Source organism: Pseudophryne corroboree, chromosome 8, assembly GCF_028390025.1.
Source record: "Pseudophryne corroboree isolate aPseCor3 chromosome 8, aPseCor3.hap2, whole genome shotgun sequence".
Classification (NCBI taxonomy): domain Eukaryota; kingdom Metazoa; phylum Chordata; class Amphibia; order Anura; family Myobatrachidae; genus Pseudophryne; species Pseudophryne corroboree.
The window spans coordinates 397,556,036-397,575,500 of NC_086451.1; the positions used below are offsets into that span (position 1 = coordinate 397,556,036).

General features: G+C 44.6%; 1 protein-coding gene across 2 annotated transcripts in view; it reads right to left on the bottom strand.

Moving 5' to 3' along the window:
* LOC134949275 (cytochrome P450 2G1-like) overlaps window positions 1-19,465 on the bottom strand; it is a 58,799-nt gene that overhangs the window by 27,637 nt on the left and 11,697 nt on the right. The window contains exons 4-6 of one of the 2 annotated variants that reach the window (XM_063937770.1): window positions 13,236-13,396; window positions 11,859-12,035; window positions 3,164-3,305 (exon numbers count right to left, since the gene is read on the bottom strand). In XM_063937770.1, coding sequence (XP_063793840.1) covers window positions 3,164-3,305; window positions 11,859-12,035; window positions 13,236-13,396 — 480 coding nt within the window. The remainder of the gene's footprint in view (window positions 1-3,163; window positions 3,306-11,858; window positions 12,036-13,235; window positions 13,397-19,465) is intronic. The other variant, XM_063937771.1, reaches the window with a different exon arrangement.

The window sequence follows — 19,465 nt, forward strand, 5'->3', positions numbered from 1 at the left end:
GCTTCTGTGCTTATCCCAACCTTAACTAAAATCTGTAATCTCTCACTCTCTACTGGTATCTTTCCTTCTCTGTTTAAGCATGCAGTGATTACTCCCATTCTGAAAAAACACAATTCTGACCCAAACACTCTCTCTAACTACCGTCCCATCTCTCAGCTCCCATGTCTCTCCAAGCGACTTGAGAGACTTGCCTACACTCACCTTTACACACTTTCTCAACTCCCACAACTTACTAGACCCACTTCAGTCAGGCTTTCATGCCCAACTTTCCACAGAGATGGCACTGACCAAAGTAGTGAACGATCTGGTCACTGCTAGATCGAAAGGCCATTACACACTTCTTCTAGATCTCTCTGCTGATTTTGACACTGTTGACCACTATCTTCTCATACAAACACTAAAATTCCTAGGTCTTCAGGACACAGCCCTTACTTGGTTCTCATCCTACCTCTTTAATCCCTCTTTCAGTGTTCACTTCTCTGATTCTACGTCCTCTTCTCTACCTCTGTCAGTTGGAGTGCCGCAAGGCTCAGTCTTGGGTCCTCTGCTTTTCTCAATCTATACCTCATCTCTTCGTAAACTAATCAGCTCCTTTGGATTTCAGTATCATTTGTACGCTGATGATACGCAAATCTACCGATCCTCCCCAGATTTATCACCATCTGTATTGGTCCGTGTCACGGAATGCCTGTCTGCCATTTCATCTTGGATGTCACCTCTCCACCTCAAACTCAACATTTCCAAAACAGAATTAATTATTTTCCCGCCAGTCAAGAGTAGTTACCAACCTGATATATCCATAACTGTTGACAATGCGATTATCCACCCTACCCCACAAGCTTGCTGCCTAGGTGTGATCCTTGACTCTGAACTGTCCTTTGTTCTGCACATTAAATCTGTCTCCAAATCATGTTACATGCATCTAAAAAACATATTCAAATATGTCCTTATCTTACACAAAACACTGATAAAACTCTAATTCATGCACTCATCAGCTCCTGCATTGATAATTGCGATAGTCTCCTTACTGGTCTTCCCAAACATAGGCTCTCACCACTACAATCCATTTTGATTGCAGCTGCAACGCTAATCTTCCTCACTAGACGTTCATCGTCTCCAGATCCGCTCTGTCAGTCCCTCCATTGGCTACCGGTATTCTACCGTATTCAATAAAAATACTGTTACTTACATACAAGGCTATTAACTAGAGATGAGCGGGTTCGGTTCCTCGAGATCCGAACCCCCCCGAACTTCACCCATTTTACACAGCTCCGAGGCAGCCTCGGATCTTCCTGCCTTGCTCGGTTAACCCGAACAAGGCCGAACGTCATCATCCCGCTGTTGGATTCTCACGAGATTCGTATTCTATATAAAGACCCGCACGTCGCCGCCATTTTCACTCGTGCATTGGAGATTGAACGGAGAGGACGTGGCTGCGTTCTTTCCCTGAAAAGCTCCATAATCTGTACTCAGTGTGCTGCAAATATCTGTGCTCAGTGTGCTGCAAATATCTGTGCTCAGTGTGCTTAAAATATCTACGTTCTCTGCCTGAAAACGCTCCATATCTGTGCTCAGTGTGCTGCAAATATCTGTGCTCAGTGTGCTTTATTGTGAGGACTGGGGACCATCAGTATATAATTAATTATACTTATAGTAGTACAGTACAGTAGGCCATTGCTGTATCTTGCAGCTCTGTGTCACTGCAAGTATCCATTCCATATCTGTGCTGCATTTTTGTGAGCAGTGTATATAGTATTACAGTGCAGCATTTTGGTGACCCAACAGTATATAGTTGTGTACAGTAGGCCATTGCTGTATCTTGCAGCTCTGTGTCACTGCAAGTATCCATCCATTCCATTTTCTTCCAGTGATTTAGACCAATAATACCATTGATTAGAACGAATAATTCCAGTGATTTTGTCATTTTCTTCCAGTGATTTGGACCAATAATATCATTGATTAGAACGAATAATTCCAGTGATTTTGTAATTTTCTTCCAGTGATTTGGACCAATAATACCATTGATTAGAACAAATAATTCCTGTGATATTGAGGTGTTTGTGTCGCTTAGCTTAACCATCCAGCGACCACAGTGCATCATGTGCTGTTTGGGGCCAATTGTTTTAAGTGCCATCCTGTCTGACACTGCAGTGCCACTCCTAGATGGCCAGGTGTTTGTGCCACCCTCTTGGGTCGCTTTGCTTAGTGATCCAGCTACCTCGGTGCAAATTTTAGGACTAAAAATAATATTGTGAGGTGTGAGGTGTTCAGAATAGACTGGAAATGAGTGGAAATTGTGGTTATTGAGGTTAATAATACTATAGGATCAAAATTACCCCCAAATTTTATGATTTAAGCTGTTTTTGAAGGGTTTTTGAAAAAAAAAACACCCGAATCCAAAGCACACCCGAATCTGACAATAAAAATTCGGTGAGGTTTTGCCAAAACGCGTCTGAATCCAAAACACGGCCGCGGAACCGAATCCAAAACCAAAACACAAAACCCGAAAAATTTCCGGTGCACATCTCTACTATTAACCAAACTGCACCAACATACATCTCCTCACTCATCTCAAAATATCTCCCTACCAGACCTCTCCGCTCTGCACAAGATCTGTGTCTCTCATCCACACGTATTACATGTTCCCACTAAAAATTACAGGACTTTATCCGGGCTTCACCCACTCTGTGGAATGCCCTCCCATGCACAATAAGACTCACCTCTAGTCTCCAAACCTTTAATCGTTCCCTGAAAACTCACCTCTTCAGACAAGCCTATCACATTCCAGACCCACCCACATAACCTTCAGTGCTTCCCTATCTAATCTTATCTAATCACATCCTCTCTGTACAGTACACATAACCTCACATTTTGTCTTCCAACATTGCTTGGTGATCATATCATAAAACCCATTAAGAACCTAGCAATCTGGTGGACCATTATGTAACAGGTAGCATCTATCCTTGTGTATCAATGCCTATTTCCCTATAGATTGTAAGATTGTGAGCAGGGCCTTCCTACCTCTGTGTCTGTCTGTTTTTGCCCAGTTTTGTTCTATTACTGTTGTTCTAATTGTAAAGCGCAATGCAATATGCTGCGCTATATAAGAGACTGTTAATAATAATAATAATAATATGACAGTAAAAACTAATTTGAATGTCACCTTGTATCTCTGGGTATTTCAGAATGATGAGGAATCCGTGTCTTAATGTTGTACCAACTGTCTCTGTCCCAGCAAAGAATAAATTGAGGACAGTCATCAGCAAGTTCTTCATGTTAAATTCAGAAGTGGCGTCTTTATTCTCCTGAGAGTCAAACAGGTATTGTAAGATGGTAAAACAGTATCAGTGAATCTCATTTTATCCAGCTTTCCTATCAGCAGGAAAATCAAAAAAATCTAAACTAAATACATATAGATACAGATGTATAAAACATATATAAAAGTTACCAAAATATCACATAGCGTTTATTGCCAAGAGTCCAGTGGGCTGAACATAAAATTACACCTAAACAACAAAAAACACAGCTACAAGTGGGCATATTTTCTCTTATGTCCTAGAGGATGCTGGGGACTCCGTAAGGACCATAGGGAATAGACGGCTCCGCAGGAGACATGGGCAATAAAAAAGAACTTTAGGTATGGGTGTGCACTGGCTCCTCCCTCTATACCCCTCCCCCAGACCTCAGTTCGATCTTGTGCCCAGAGGAGATAGGGTGCATTACAGGGAGCTCTCCTGAGTTTCCTGGAGAAAAGTATTTTGTTAGGTTTTTTATTTTTCAGGGAGACCTGCTGGCAACAGGCTCCCTGCATTGTGGGACTGAGGAGAGAGAAGCAGACCTACTTAAATGCTAGGCTCTGCTTCTTAGGCTACTGGACATCATTAGCTCCAGAGGGAGTCAGAACGCAGGTCTCCCCTTGCGGTTCGTCCTGGAGCCGCGCCGCCGTCCTCCTCGCAGAGCCAGAAGATAGAAGCCGGGTGAGTATAGGAAGACAGAAGACTTCAGAGGCGGCAGAAGACTTCAGAGCTTCACAGAGGTAACGCGCAGTTAACGCGCCATTGCTCCCACACAACACACACAGCGCACACTGTTGGGTGCAGGGCGCAGGGGGGGCGCCCTGGACAGCAATGTTATACCTCTAGGACTGGCTATATAGATATATACACTTTATTTTGTGTTATTTATGAGAATTCCCTGCCAGTTTGTAAAAAAGAGCGGAACGAAGCCCGCCACTGAGGGGGAGGAGCTTGTTCCTCAGCACTCACCAGCGCCATTTTCTCCACAGCACACGCTGAGAAGCTGGCTCCCCGGACTCTCCCCTGCTGATCACCGGTGACAGAGGGTTTTAAAGAAGGGGGGGAACATATTTGGCGCAGTATATATATAAAAAGAGCGCTATATCTGGGTAATTTTTTCCAGGGTTATTGGCGCTGGGTGTGTGCTGGCATACTCTCTCTCTGTCTCTCCAAAGGGCCTTGTGGGGGATCTGTCTCCAGATTAGAGATTTCCCTAAGTGTGTGCAGTATCGGTACATGCGTGTCGGCATGTCTGAGGCGGAAGGCTCTCCTAGGGATGAGGTGGAGCGCATGAGTGTGGTGTCTCCGTCGGCAACGCCGACGCAGGACTGGTTGGATATGTGGAATGTTTTAAATGCAAATGTAAATTTATTGCACAAATGTTTGGACAAAGCAGAGTACAGGGGGTCATGCCCTGCCTTTCCCTATGTCACGGGGCCTTCTGGGTCTCATAAACGCCCACTTTCTCCAGTAGTAGACACAGATACCGACACGGATTCTGAATCCAGTGTCGATTATGATGATGCGAGGTTGCAGACAAAATTGGCAAAGAGTATTCATTATATGATTATTGCTATAAAGGATGTACTGCATATTATAGATGACCCCGCTGTACCTAATCCAAGGGTCCACATGTTTAAAGAAAAGAAGCCTGAAGTTACTTTTTCACCTTCTTTTGAATTAAATGAGTTATTTGAAAGTGCATGGGAAACTCCAGACAAGAAACTGCAGATTCCCAAAAGGATTCTTATGGCGTATCCTTTCCCGATCAAGGACAGGTTACAGTGGGAATCCTCCCCAAGGGTGGACAAAGCATTGACGCGCCTTTCTAAAAAGGTGGCGCTGCCGTTCTCAGGATACCGCAACCCTCAGGGATCCTGCTGATCGCAAGCAGGAGACTACCTTGAAGTCAATTTACACACATACTGGTACATTACTCGGGTTTGTAGCGCTGTAATAGCGTGGACCGATTCCTTATCTGCTGATATTGATACGATGGATAAGAAAACTATTTTGTTGACCCTGGGCCATATTAAGGATGCGGTCCTTTATATGAGAGAGGCTCAGAGGGATGTGGGCATACTGGGTTCCAGAGCGAACGCTATGGCGATTTCTGCCAGGCGAGCACTGTGGACCCGACAGTGGACGGGTGATGCCGAATCGAAACGGCATATGGAGGTTTTGCCTTACAAGGGTGAGGAATTGTTTGGGAAAGGTCTCACAGACCTAGTTTCCACGGCTACTGCCGGTAAATCAGCTTTTTTACCTTATGTTTCCTCACAGCCTAAGAAAGCGCCACATTATCAGATGCAGTCCTTTCGGTCGCATAAATCCAAGAGAGCTCGGAGATCTTCCTTTCTTGCCAGAGGTAAGGGCAAGGGGAAAAAGCTGCCAGCTACAGCCAGTTCCCAGGAACAGAAGTCCTCCTCGGCTTCTACTAAATCCACCGCATGACGCTGGGGCTCCGCTGGGGGAGTCCGCTCCAGTGGGGGCACGTCTTCGTCTTTTCAGCCAGGTCTGGGTTCACTCTCAGGTGGATCCCTGGGCAATAGACATTGTTGCCCAGGGGTACAAGCTGGAATTCGAAGAGGTGCCTCCTCATCGGTTTTTCAAATTGGCACTGCCGACTTCTTCCCCAGAGAGGGAGGTAGTTTTGGCAGCAATTCAAAAGTTGTGCCTTCAACAAGTGGTGGTCAAAGTTCCCCTGCTGCAGCAGGGGATGGGCTATTACTCAACCCTGTTTGTGGTCCCGAAACCGGACGGTTCGGTCAGACCCATTCTGAATTTAAAATCCTTAAACCTATACTTAAAGAGGTTCAAGTTCAAGATGGAATCGCTCAGAGCGGTCATCGCAAGCCTGGAAGGGGGAGATTATATGGTGTCCCTAGACATAAAGGATGCATACCTTCATGTCCCCATATATCAACCTCATCAGGCGTTCCTGAGATTTGTTGTGCAGGATTGTCATTACCAATTTCAGACGTTGTCGTTTGGGCTTTCCACGGCCCCGAGGATTTTTACCAAATTAATGCCAGAAATGATGGTGCTCCTGCTCAAGCAGGGTGTCACAATTATCCCATACTTGTACGATCTCCTGATAAAAGCGAGATTGAGAGAACAGTTGCTGGACAGCGTGTCACTCTCCCTGAGGGTGTTGCAACAACACGGTTGGATTCTCAATCTACCGAAGTCACAGTTAGTTCCAACGACCCGATTGCCTTTCTTAGGCATGATTCTGGACAAGGAACAAAAGAGGGTCTTTCTTCCGATGGAAAAGGCCCAGGAACTTCAGAGCTTGGTCAGGGACCTGTTAAAGCCAGACAGGGTGTCGGTACATCACTGCACTCGAGTTCTGGGAAAAATGGTGGCGTCTTACGAGTTCATTCCATTCGGCAGGTTCCATGCAAGGACTTTTCAGTGGGACCTTCTGGACAAGTGGTCCGGGTCACATCTACAGATTCATCAGATGATCCGACTGTCCCCCAGGGCCAGGGTATCTCTCCTGTGGTGGCTGCAGAGTGCTCACCTTCTAGAGGGTCGCAGGTTCGGCATTCAGGACTGGGTTCTGGTAACCACGGACGCGAGCCTCCGATTATGGGGAGCAGTCGCACAGGGAAGAAACTTCCAAGGTCTGTGGTCAAGCTAGGAAGCGTGTCTACACATGAACGTACTGGAATTAAGGGCCATATACAATGGCCTTCGTCAAGCGGAGACCTTACTTCGAGGTCTACCAGTTCTGATTCAGTCAGACAACATCACAGCAGTGGCTCATGTAAACCGCCAAGGCGGCACAAGGAGCAGAGTGGCAATGGCAGAAGCCTCAAAGATTCTTTGATGGGCGGAGAGTCATGTAAGCACTCTGACAGCAGTCTTCATTCCGGGAGTGGACAACTGGGAAGCAGACTTCCTAAGCAGACACGATCTGCATCCAGGAGAGTGGGGACTTCATCAGGAAGTCTTCGCAGAAATTGCAAGTCTGTGGGGACTTCCTCAAATAGAAATGATGGCTTCACGTCTCAACAAGAAACTTCCGAGATATTGTGCCAGGTCAAGGGACCCTCAGGTGGTTGCCGTGGATGCACTGGTGACACCGTGGGTGTTTCAGTCGGTCTATGTGTTTCCTCCTCTTCCTCTCATCTCAAAGATACTGAGAATCATAAGACGAAGAGGGATTCGGACAATTCTCATTGTTCCAGATTGGCCTTGAAGGGCCTGGTATCCGGATCTGCAGGAAATGCTCACAGAAGATCCGTGGCCTCTTCCTCTCAGGGAAGACCTGTTACAACAAGGGCCCTGTCTGTTCCAGGACTTACAGCGACTGCGTTTGACGGCATGGCGGTTGAATGCAGGATCCTAGCGGAGAAGGGCATTCCAGAGGAGGTCATTCCTACTCTGATAAAGGCTAGGAAGGAGGTGACATCGAAACATTATCACCGTATCTAGAGGAAGTATGTGTCTTGGTGCGAAGCCAAGACTGCTCCTCCGGAAGAATTCCATCTGGGCCGTTTTCTCCACTTCCTGCAAACTGGAGTGAATTTGTGCCTAAAGTTAGGCTCCATTAAGGTTCAGATTTCAGCCCTATCCATTTTCTTTCAAAAGGAATTGGCTTCTCTTCCAGAAGTCCAGACTTTCGTGAAAGGGGTGCTGCATATCCAGCCTCCTTTTGTGACTTCGGTGGCACCATGGGACCTTAACGTGGTGTTACAGTTTCTTAAGTCTCACTGGTTTGAACCTCTTCAAACAGTTGAATTGAAGTATCTCACTTGGAAGGTGGTCATGTTATTGGCCTTGGCTTCGGCGCGGCGAGTGTCGGAGTTGGCGGCTTTGTCTCACAAAAGCCCTTATCTGATTTTCCATGTGGATAGAGCTGAGTTGCGGACTCGTCCTCAATGTTTGCCTAAGGTGGTTTCTTCCTTTCATATGAACCAACCTATTGGGTGCCTGTGGCTACAAGGGACGTGGAGGATTCCGAGTCCCTGGATGTGGTCAGGGCATTGAAAATTTATGTGGCCAGAACGGTTCGGGTTAGGAAAACAGAGGCCCTGTTTATCCTGTATGCAGCCAGCAAGGTTGGCGCTCCTGCTTCTAAGCAGACTATTGCTCGCTGGATCTGTAACACGATTCAGCAGGCTCATTCTACGGCTGAATTGCTGTTACCGAATTCGGTAAAGGCCCATTCCACTAGGAAGGTGGGCTCTTCTTGGGGGGCTGCCCGAGGCGTCTCGGCATTACAACTTTGCAGAGCGGCGACTTGGTCGTGTTCAAACACTTTTGCTAAATTCTACAAGTTTGATACCCTGGCTGAGGAGGACCTCATGTTTGCTCATTCGGTGCTGCAGAGTCATCCGCACTCTCCCGCCCGTTTTGGAGCTTTGGTATAATCCCTATGGTCCTTACGGAGTCCCCAGCATCCTCTAGGACGTAAGAGAAAATAAGATTTTAAACCTACCGGTAAATCTTTTTCTCCTAGTCCGTAGGGGATGCTGGGCGCCCGTCCCAGTGCGGACAACATCCTGCAAGACTTGTATATAGTTGTTGCTTACATAAGGGTTATGTTTCAGTTTGGATCAGTCTTGGACTGATACTGTTTTTGTTTCATACTGTTGACTGGTTCATATATCCCATGTTATACGGTGTGAATGGTGTGGCTGGTATAAATCTTGCCCTTGGATTTCCAAAATCCTTTCCTCGTACTGTATGTCTCCTCTGGGCACAGTTTCTCTAACTGAGGTCTGGGGGAGGGGCATAGAGGGAGGAGCCAGTGCACACCCATACCTAAAGTTCTTTTTTAGTGCCCATGTCTCCTGCAGAGCCCGTCTATTCCCCTTGGTCCTTACGGAGTCCCCAGCATCCTCTACGGACTAGGAGAAAAAAAAAATTCCGGTAGGTTTCAAATCTTATTTTTACCTGTATGCTGTGACCATGATACATTCCTCTAGTATGTATGAATGTAGATACACTGCAGAAATCTTAGCTTTAAGTGTATCAAAGGCATTTCTTCACCAGTATTGATACAAATGCTAAAACAACCATCTCGTGCATATAAAGCACACAAAAAAAAAAAACAGCTTAAATCTCACTCACAAAGGTGAGCAAGAACACATCCTGTGCCCTGGAGTTGAAGGAAGCTCCATTCATTGTTATTAAGGCATTCACAAGCATCAACTAGATTGCTAGAACATGGGGGGTAATTCAGACCAGATCGCTGCTGTGCGTTTTCGCACAGCAGGCTATCAGGTCTGAACTGCACATGTGTATGCACCGCAATGCACAGGCGTGACAGTCTACAGAGGCGGGGAATGCCGGTCAGTGACGGGATGGTACGAGAAATCCAATTGCACCGGCAAACGCAAGAAGATCGACAGGAAGAGGGCGTTTGTGGGTGGCAACTGACCGTTTCTAGGGAGTGTCTGGAAAAATGCTGGAGGGAGCCAGTGTTTTGTGGGAGTATTCATGACGTCAGCTCCAACCCTGATCATCGCAGTGGGTGAGTAAGTCCTGGGCCGTGCAGAGACTGCACAAAATGCTGTTTGTGCAGTTCTCCAGCACATGCGATCGCACACCAGCACGCACAAATAACCCTCCCCCTGTAGTCGGCAACTACCTGATCACAGGACTGCAAAAATCACTGCCCAGCGAACAGGTCTGAATAAGGCCCATGGGCACATATGTATTTGCACACTGGGTCTGATTCATGTTTGTAAGTAAAGCAAAAAAGAAAGCAACTGGGCAAAACCATGTTGCACTGCAGGTGGGGCAGATGTAAGAAGATCACGTCTTTTTGAAATTTGAGAGAAAAGTGATTTAATGTTTTGGATATATTGTAGTATTTATTGTTTTTCATATTGATGTTTGGCAACCATTCATTTGGGTTTATTCATCTACACAGGTGGTATTCAATATGCCGGCTGTTGGGTTCCCGGCGCTCAGTATACCGGCGTCGGAATCCTGACACCCGGCATACCGGCAACTATTCTCCCTCTTGGTGGTCCGCGACCCCCCTGGAGGGAGAATAAATAGCATGGCGTGCATAGCAAGCGCAGAGAGCCTGTAAGGGGCTCATTTGTGTTCGTCCAGCTGCCAGCATGCTGGCATAACATACTACCCGATCTACACTGTATATGCAGGGTCTATATATCAAGGTCTATTAAGGGGGGGATTCACTTGAAGTCATCACACTGATTCATCTGATGACAGGAGCATGGAAACTACAGTATGTTTTTTGGTTTGTTTGTTTGTTTGTTTGTTTGTTTTTTAGTTTCATCCCACTAAACTCCACCCAAACCTACGCTTTTAGATGTATTGGATTGAGCAATTATATTACCTGAAATACTACTAAAGCACAATATTAAATCTTAACTGGGCCATACACCTATAGAATTAGTGTCCAATCTGGCTGGTTGGAATGAAAATCTGGTAATGTATCGGAAAAAATAACATATGACCATTTGCTGCCAAACATTGAAAAACAGCCAAAAATTGTCAATCATATAATTTGGTTACATTCAATAGATTTAACCAATTTGTCTGAACAACTGTTTTTGACAGTTTTTAGGCATTTTGGAGCAAATGGTCACTTGTCATTTGCACTAATACATTTCCAGATTTTTATTCCAACCTGCCAGATTGGACAATAAATCTTTAGGTATAGCCAGCTTAACACCTGTGTTAAAATATATTTTGAAATAGTAAAAAAGGAATTTATAGTTTTTTCAGTTTTAGCTGAGAACACTTCCACAATTCTTGTATATATCATATTGTTTAAACTATAAGTATTTTCATGCTAGCCTAAACCAAATTCTCTCTATAGTACAGTCAAACCTACTATTTTGCGTAATTATTTAACCTGCTTTCAACAGTTGTGATAGATTTTGTCGATATTCATCATGTCATTCATAATGTTGACATGAGAATGTTCACACGGTCATAATGTTGACATGCTCATAATGTCAACCTTAACCAGGTCGACATTCAACACTGATGAAATGTTGACATGATTAAACAAAATGTCCCTGAGAGTCTAGTGGTGATTTACCTGGTTTGGCAAGTTTTGTGGCTCCCACAATGTCTTCTGGGGCCCGGTTGTTAGCTCATGAGGATTTTTGGTGGATCAAGTGGTGGTTCCAGTATACCTAACACTTAACCCTATTCCTCACCTCCAGTAGCCTTACCTTAACCTCCCCTCCTGCTGTCTTACCCTAAGCTTTCCTCCTGCAGACTAACCCCAACCCTTCGCTGCTGCGCAGACTGATGGCATTTCACATGTTGACATTGTGAACATGTCAACAGTCTACACATGCCAACATGTTCAATGTCAACATTTTAACAATATGGCATCATAACTGTCGACACTGATGTCAGCATTATGAATGTTAAAATTTTTACTATATCCCCTTCCCGCTGCCAATTTTGCACCAGAATATTCTTACCCATATGACAGGTACGTCCCTTGCATTTTTTATTAAGATTATACATCATTGTCTGCAACTAATCATTTCAGTGAGACTTCAAAAATGCAGAAAAGTGTTGACATTAATTATTAGTTAAAGAGTTTAAATACACCTGTTGCATTTTGGTGATGAAGCAATCAATGTAGTCTCTGGGTGAACTTGGGTCCACTGTAGCCTGGTTCATTTTGACTCTCTCAGACACAAATTCCAGCAGTGTCTCAATAATTGGATTTATTCTCTGATGGGGTCCAGGAATATGGTCCATAACTGTAGGAATTATTTCCTGTAGCTAAATAGAAACATTATTCAGTGCTTTGTACATCCCTTCACTTCATTATCACTGATGGTGGAACAGAAACAAATTATTTAATTCAATTTCGGGTTTTTCATTGTTTCCAGATTGTTAAAAAATTCTGAGAGGTGACACCATCCATATACTGAGCAGGATTTCCTGGTCAGAAACATCCCACGGATGGAGATCTACAGATTCTCCAAACATGGTCTGTGAGAGTTGGTCATTCACACAGTTGATAAGCAATGCCTTGGGCACGGATTTACTGTATACTGTAGGCATATTGTGACAGATTGAACCATGTTTTTCTAAATTTAATTTGAAGGAGAACAAACAATAGTGAACAAGTAAATATCTTAAAGTGAAATCATTTTACTGTTAAGTTGTCTATCACATGGATAAAATGTGTGTACTAGATACTCTTCTTTAATGCATCCATGGTTCTGTTTTTAAAGTGTTCAGAGAACAGCTGTCATTTACACACAATGGGTGAACTAACTGTTTTACTTGATTCCTTTTCATGAGGTTATGTAAAAAAACGCAGCCTATCAAGTTGCAGGAATCATTGACATCACTGAGGCACATCACCGCTAATATTCAGGACGCATGACCAAGGCTGCATTCTCATGAATATTGGTTCAAAGAAGAAAATAAGTTCCTTTGCTTTGGGTGGATATAACACAATCGACTGTGGGCCCGAATCAGAGCTGGATGCAGTTCCTATAGCAGTTGCATATTTGGACACTGTATAAAAATATTCTACTGCCATTAGAGGTACCTTGTGTAAGCAGATGCTTCCATTGAGCTTCATTGGATCATCTGTATGAACATTGATCATCTGATTAAACCTCGGGTTACTCAGGATAGCCATTGTTTTCCAGCTGCCGAGACCAATGAAGCTGCATCCGAGGATGCAGCCACTGCTCTCGATATGCCCAGAAAATAGGATCCACACACCCCTATTTTCTGTAATATTGGGCATTGCCACCACTTTCCCTTACCCAAATTAGGGAGCACTGTGACTGTCATCGCAGACATAGATCTGCACATGCACAGTACAGATCTGGTGCATAAAAAGATCATCAAACATCAGAGATATCCATCTCCTAATTAGGCCCTATGTGATCTAAATTCCAAGAGATCAAGAGAGACACAACTTTACTAAACCAAAACACTGAACTATGCATTGCACAGTACCTGCCCCCAGGTGGAGCTCAACAGTAGGAAAGACTCATTAAACAAGTTAAGCAGCTTCAGAAACTTCATGTCTTCATACTCAAAGCGATTCCCAAAGACAATGGAACAGATGACATTGGAGACGGCTTGAGCAAGAATATTCCTTGGATCTGTCGGCTTTTCTGTTGATGAAATCTCTGAGTTAGGTACTGTATTTGTTTTTATGCTGCAAAATAACTTATTTTATTCTAAGATGTATTTGCCTTATCCTTGCAAATGAAAAGCATCTTGTGTGAACCTAAATTTTTTCTTCTCCCTTTGGGTCTCCCAACAGCAACCAAGCATCAAAACAAATTAATACACCACACAGTTTTGCTACAACTTGTCCCATAGCTACTGAACAGCTGGCTTCTGCCTCATTAAATTCAAAATGATGTTAAATTTGGTTTACACATTGTATGAACTATATGACCAGTTTACTTAAAAAAATCCTCAAAATTCTTTCACAAGGTTTGGGGGCCCTGGCTCACCTCAGAAAATGCTCCCTCTCCATTTGCCTTAGGATGAAACTTCTCATCCTTTCAATTGGTATACACTAGAAATGAGCAGGATCGGTTCCCCAAACCCCCCCGCCAGACTCGGAAACCAGAACGAGACAAAACGTCATCATCCCGCTGTCGGATTCTCACGGGTTTTGGATCCCATATAAACAGCTGCCCATCACCGCCATTTTCAGTCCGGACTTGTAGAGTGAGGGAGACAGACATCTGTCTCTCCCTGTGGGTGGTGGCGTCGGGTGAGGTTAGTGTGTGCTCTGTAGGGGTGCTGCTGCAGTCACTGTGGTATACCTGTGCTGTGCTAGGGGTGCTGTCCTGGCTGTCACTGGTGTTTCATGTGCTGCAGCTGTACATGGGTGTTGCTGTCCTGGCTTTCACTGTGTTGTACTGTCCTCCTTTATGCTGTAAAATATGAGTGCTGCTGGCCCTGTATGTTGTAAAAATTCAGGGGTGCAGTTATTAAAAATTAAAAGCACACTGCTGTATGCTGTAAAATATGGGGGTGCTGCTGTTTAAATAACATTACACTGGCCCTGTATGCTATTAAAATTCAGGGGTGCAGTTGTTAAAAATTAAAAGCACACTGCTGTATGCTGTAAAATATGGGGGTGCTGCTGTTTAAATAACATTACACTGGCCCTGTATGCTATTAAAATTCAGGGGTGCAGTTGTTAAAAATTAAAAGCACACTGCTGTATGCTGTAAAACATAAGGGTTTTGCTGTTCAAATAACACCACACTGGTCCTATATGCTATAAAAAAAAAAATCAGGGGTGCAGTTGTTAAAAAATAAAAACAGACTGCTGTATGCTGCAAAATATAGGGGTGCTGCTGTTTAAATAACATTAAACTGGCCCTGTATGCTATTTAAATTCAGGGGTGCAGATGTTAAAAATTAAAAGCATGCTGCTGTATGCTGTAAAACATAAGAGTGTTGCTGTTCAAATGATGTTACGATGGCCCTATATGCTATTAAAATTCAGGGGTGCAGTTGTTAATAATGAAAAGCACACTGCTGTATGCTGTAAAATATAGGGGTGTTGCTGTTTAAATAACATTACACTGGCCCTGTATGCTATTAAAATTCAGGGGTGCAGTTGTTAAAATTGAAAAGCACACAGCTCCTGTATGCTGTAAAATATAGGGGGGCTTCTGTTTAACTAAACACTGGGCATGTATGCTATTATGATACAGGGGTGCAGTTGTTTAAAATTAAAAGTACACTGCTGTATGCTGCCAAATATAGAGGGGCTGCTGTTTAAATAACACCACACTGGCCCTCTATACTATTATAATTCAGGGGTGCAGTTGTTAAAAATTAAAAGCACACTGCTTTATGCTGTAAAATATAGGGGTGCTGCTGGTTAAATAACATTACACCGGCCATGTATGCTATTAAAATCCAGGGGTGCAGTTGTTAAAAATTAAAAGCACACTGCTGTATGCTGTAAAACATAAGAGTGTTGCTGTTCAAATAATGTTACACTGGCCCTGTATGCTATTAAAATTCAGGGGTGCAGTTGTTAAAAATTAAAAGAACACTGCTGTATGCTGTAAAATATAGGGGTGCTGCTGTTTAAATAACATTACACTGGCGCTGTATGCTATAAAAATTCATGGGTGCAGTTGTTAAAAATTAAAAGAACACTGCTGTATGCTGTAAAATATAGGGGTGCTGCTGTTTAAATAACATTACACTGGCGCTGTATGCTATAAAAATTCATGGGTGCAGTTGTTAAAAATTAAAAGAACACTGCTGTATGCTGTAAAATATAGGGGTGCTTCTGTTCAAATAACAATACACTAGGCATGTATGCTATTATGATACAGGGGTGCAGTTTAAAATTAAAAGTACGCTGCTGCATGATGTAAAATATAGAGGTGCTGCTGTTTAAATAACATTACACTGGCCCTGTATACTATTAAAATTCAGGGGTGCAGTTGTTAAAAATTAAAAGAACACTGCTGTATGCTGTAAAATATAGGGGTGCTTCTGTTCAAATAACAATACACTAGGCATGTATGCTATTATGATACAGGGGTGCAGTTTAAAATTAAAAGTACACTGCTGCATGCTGTAAAATATAGAGGTGCTGCTGTTTAAATAACATTACACTGGCCCTGTATACTATTAAAATTCAGGGGTGCAGTTGTTAAAAATGAAAAGCACACAGCTCCTGTATGCTGTAAAATATAGGGGTGCTGCTGTTCAAATAACATTACACTGGGCCTGTATGCTATTAAAATTTGGGGTGCAGTTGTTAAAAGTTAAAAGCACACTGCTCCTGTGTGCTGTAAAATATACGGGAGTTGCTGTTTAAATAACATTACACTGGTCCTGTATGCTATTAAAATTCAGGGGTGCAGTTGTTAAAAATTAAAAGCACACTGCTGTATGCTGTAAAATATAGGGGTCTTACTGTTTAAATAACATTTCTCTAACGTCCTTCATGGATACTGGGGAATCCTAGTATTGTGGCTATAGAGTAGTCTGCAGGAGCATCTGGCACATGTAAAACTCTGTTGTGTGCTGACTCCTCCCTCTCTGCCCCTCCCCATGACCCAGTCTTTGAAAATGTGCCAAAGGAGGCGGGTGCACTTTCTCAGAGCTACAAGAAGTTTTCTTCAGGTTTTCCTTAAGTTTGTTATTTTACAGGTACACTGACTGGCAATTCAGTGTACCTGCTTCGTGGGACTCAGAGAGGGAAACAAACTAACTTAATGGAGAGTTAATGGTTTGTTTCCCTGCTGACAGGACACAGAGCTCCTGAGGTGCTGATCTCTCACTAATGGCAGTGTGAGCCCACACCAGCAGCGCAAGCCGCCACTCTGAGAAACATTGCTGAAGTCATTTCCAAGGTGTGGTGATTACAAACCGGGTGTCCCAGCGGGATCAGTACTAAATCCCGGTGGACGGGATCCCGGCGGCCGAAATGCCGACGCCGGAATCCCGACCACACAATCCTGACAGAGGTGGAGAGCGGAACGCGGTCCCTTGCAGGCTCGCTTCGCTCGCTGCGCTTCGGGCACGGTGCCTCGCTATGCTCGGCACACTATTATATTCTCCCTCTATGGGTGTCGTGGACACCCACGGAGGGAGAATATGTTGGGATTGTGTTGGTCGGGATTCCTGCATCTGTATTTCGACCGCCGGGATCCCATCCAGCGGGATCTTGACCGCCTCCCGTCCCAGTTAGCGGGTCCCCCGATCATTTTGGTGCCATGAGGACGACGGTCCCTGGCCCGCCGAGCCCTGACATAACTGTCCATATAAAGGTTCCCAGGTGCGTTCTGGGGCCCTCAGGGAGAAAACAGACTGTAAGAAGCGATTTTAAGAAGCAGAAACTGCATTTCAAGGGCAGTATAATACAGTGAGGGACCGTGCGCCATATTAGGGGCAGGGCTTCCAGGAGAGCGGGACCAGAGGCAGTGGGCAGCGCCATTTTAGATGCTGCAAACACACAGGCTCCTGCTTCACCATCGCTGTTGCTGGGGTCAAGGCTGTGAGTTGTAAACCGGCTGCGGAGCTGTATAGCAGCATATAGCTGCACTTAGGCACCTTTAGTGTGTCAATATTATAAATAGACTCTCTGAGTCAGTGTTCTGGTCCCATTTCTCTCCTGACTCTCCCTAATACCAGGTCCGGTTCACTGCTATAGGGGGCTGGAATAGGCTGTAGCTGGGTACAAAAAATATATATATTTAGATATCGTGAATACTGTAATTGTATTTGATTGTTGTTTAAAGTGTGGTACTTAGCAACATGTCTGTCAGAAGGCCTCTATGTAATGTATGCAACATGCTACCATCATCACCAGATAATGATTCCCTGCAGTGTTCCCTCACAGGGTATAAATAGTGGGCCAGATTGGGTAGAGTCTTTTAAAGCAATGTTTGATGATATTAAGACTGAATTAGCCACTGCAGGGCAGGAACGTCAAGCCCTTAGACAGTCTTTTGATGCTGGAAGGTCTGCTGCTAGCGATCTCTGACAGCCCACTCAGGCTCCTCTGAGGATTCCCCACAAGTGTACTCTTCCTCTTGTGCAGTCTGACTCTGATTCAGAGTCCCAGGAATGGGAGGAGGGAGAGGTGGAAATGTAACAGGAAGGATCCCTAACTCCAGGGGTTGAGGCCCTTATTTACGCTATACATGACGTACTTAACATGCCGGATAAGGAAGCAGACACTCAGGAGGAATTGCATTTTAATGTGTTGCCTAAAACCTCCGCCACATTCCCAGAGTCGAAAGAATTGGAAACCCTAGCTAAATAGGCATGGGTTAACCCTGATAAAAAAATTCCTCATCCCCAAGAGGGTGTTAAATACCATTACCTTTCCCAGCAGAGAATAGGAAGGTGTGGGAGAATCCGCCTTTGGTAGATATGTCTGTCTCCAGACTATCCAGAAAATTAGTGCTCCCTGTACCTGGGGCCATTTCTTTAAAAGAACCAGCTGACCGCAAGATTGAGAATACCCTCAAATCTTTATATTCTGCAGCCGCAACGCCCCACGATGGTCTGTGGATGGATAGCGAGAGCAATTGGAAAATGGTCGGACTCTGCTATCAATAGTTTTGACTCTCTTCTTCAGGAAGATATCCTTATGCTAATGCACCATATTCAGCATGCAGCGCAATTTATGTGTGAGGCTGTTATAGAGCTCAGTCTCCTTTACGGTCGTACGAAGGCCTTGGCGGTCTCAGTTCGTAGAGCTTTATGGCTAAGACAGTGGTTGGCAGATGCGGGTTCTAAGAAGGGAGTGGAGAACCTCCCTTTCACTAGGGAAGCCTTATTTGGTGAGGAGCTTAATAAGTGGATTTCTCAGGCCACGGTGGGAAAGCCCACTTATTTGCCTTCGACGTCCCCTACTACTAATAGACGTACCTATTCGGGGCCTGCTCTGCAGTCCTTTCTTACCAAATACAGAGGTAAAGGCAGAGGGGCTTCCACAGCAACCAGAGGAAATCGTGGAAGGTTCAAAAAGACAGCAGCAGCAGCCAGTGCAGCACAGCCTGCAAGCACTACCACCATGAAGCCCACCGCATAACTGGCGGCCTCCTTTGGGGGACGAAGTCCGGTTGCTCCGCTTCGCTCAAGTGTGGGCTCGGTAGTTTGTAGATCCTTGGGTGAGGGATCTTGTCTCACACGGGTATCGCCTGGAATTTCAAGAACTTCATCCTCGCAGGTTCTTCAGGCCAGGCTTTCCAGCTTCACCTGCTGCAAGAAGTACCTTACAAGAAGCCATTCAACGACTTCTGTCATCAGCAGTAATTTTACCGGTACCCCCTCAGCTACAAATTCAGGGGTTTTACTCAAGCCTGTTTGTGATGCTCAAACCGGACGGTTCGGTGCGACCCAATAAAAATTTTAAAAATCTGAACCCTTTTTTAAGGGTATTCAAGTTCAAGATGGAATCCCTCCGATTGGTGATATCCAATCTGGAGGAGAGGGAGTTTCTAGTCTCACTAGACATCAAGGATGCGTGCCTGCATATCCCAATTTGGTCGCCTCATCAGGCATTTTTGCGCTTTGCAGTGCTGGACCAACACTACCAATTTCAGGCCCTGCCATTTGGCCTCTCAACGGCACCAAGGGTGTTCACAAAGGTCATGGCAGAAATGATGCTTCAGCTGCGCCTGAAGGGAGTCAACATTGTACCTTATCTGGATGACCTGCTGATAAAGGCAGTTTCC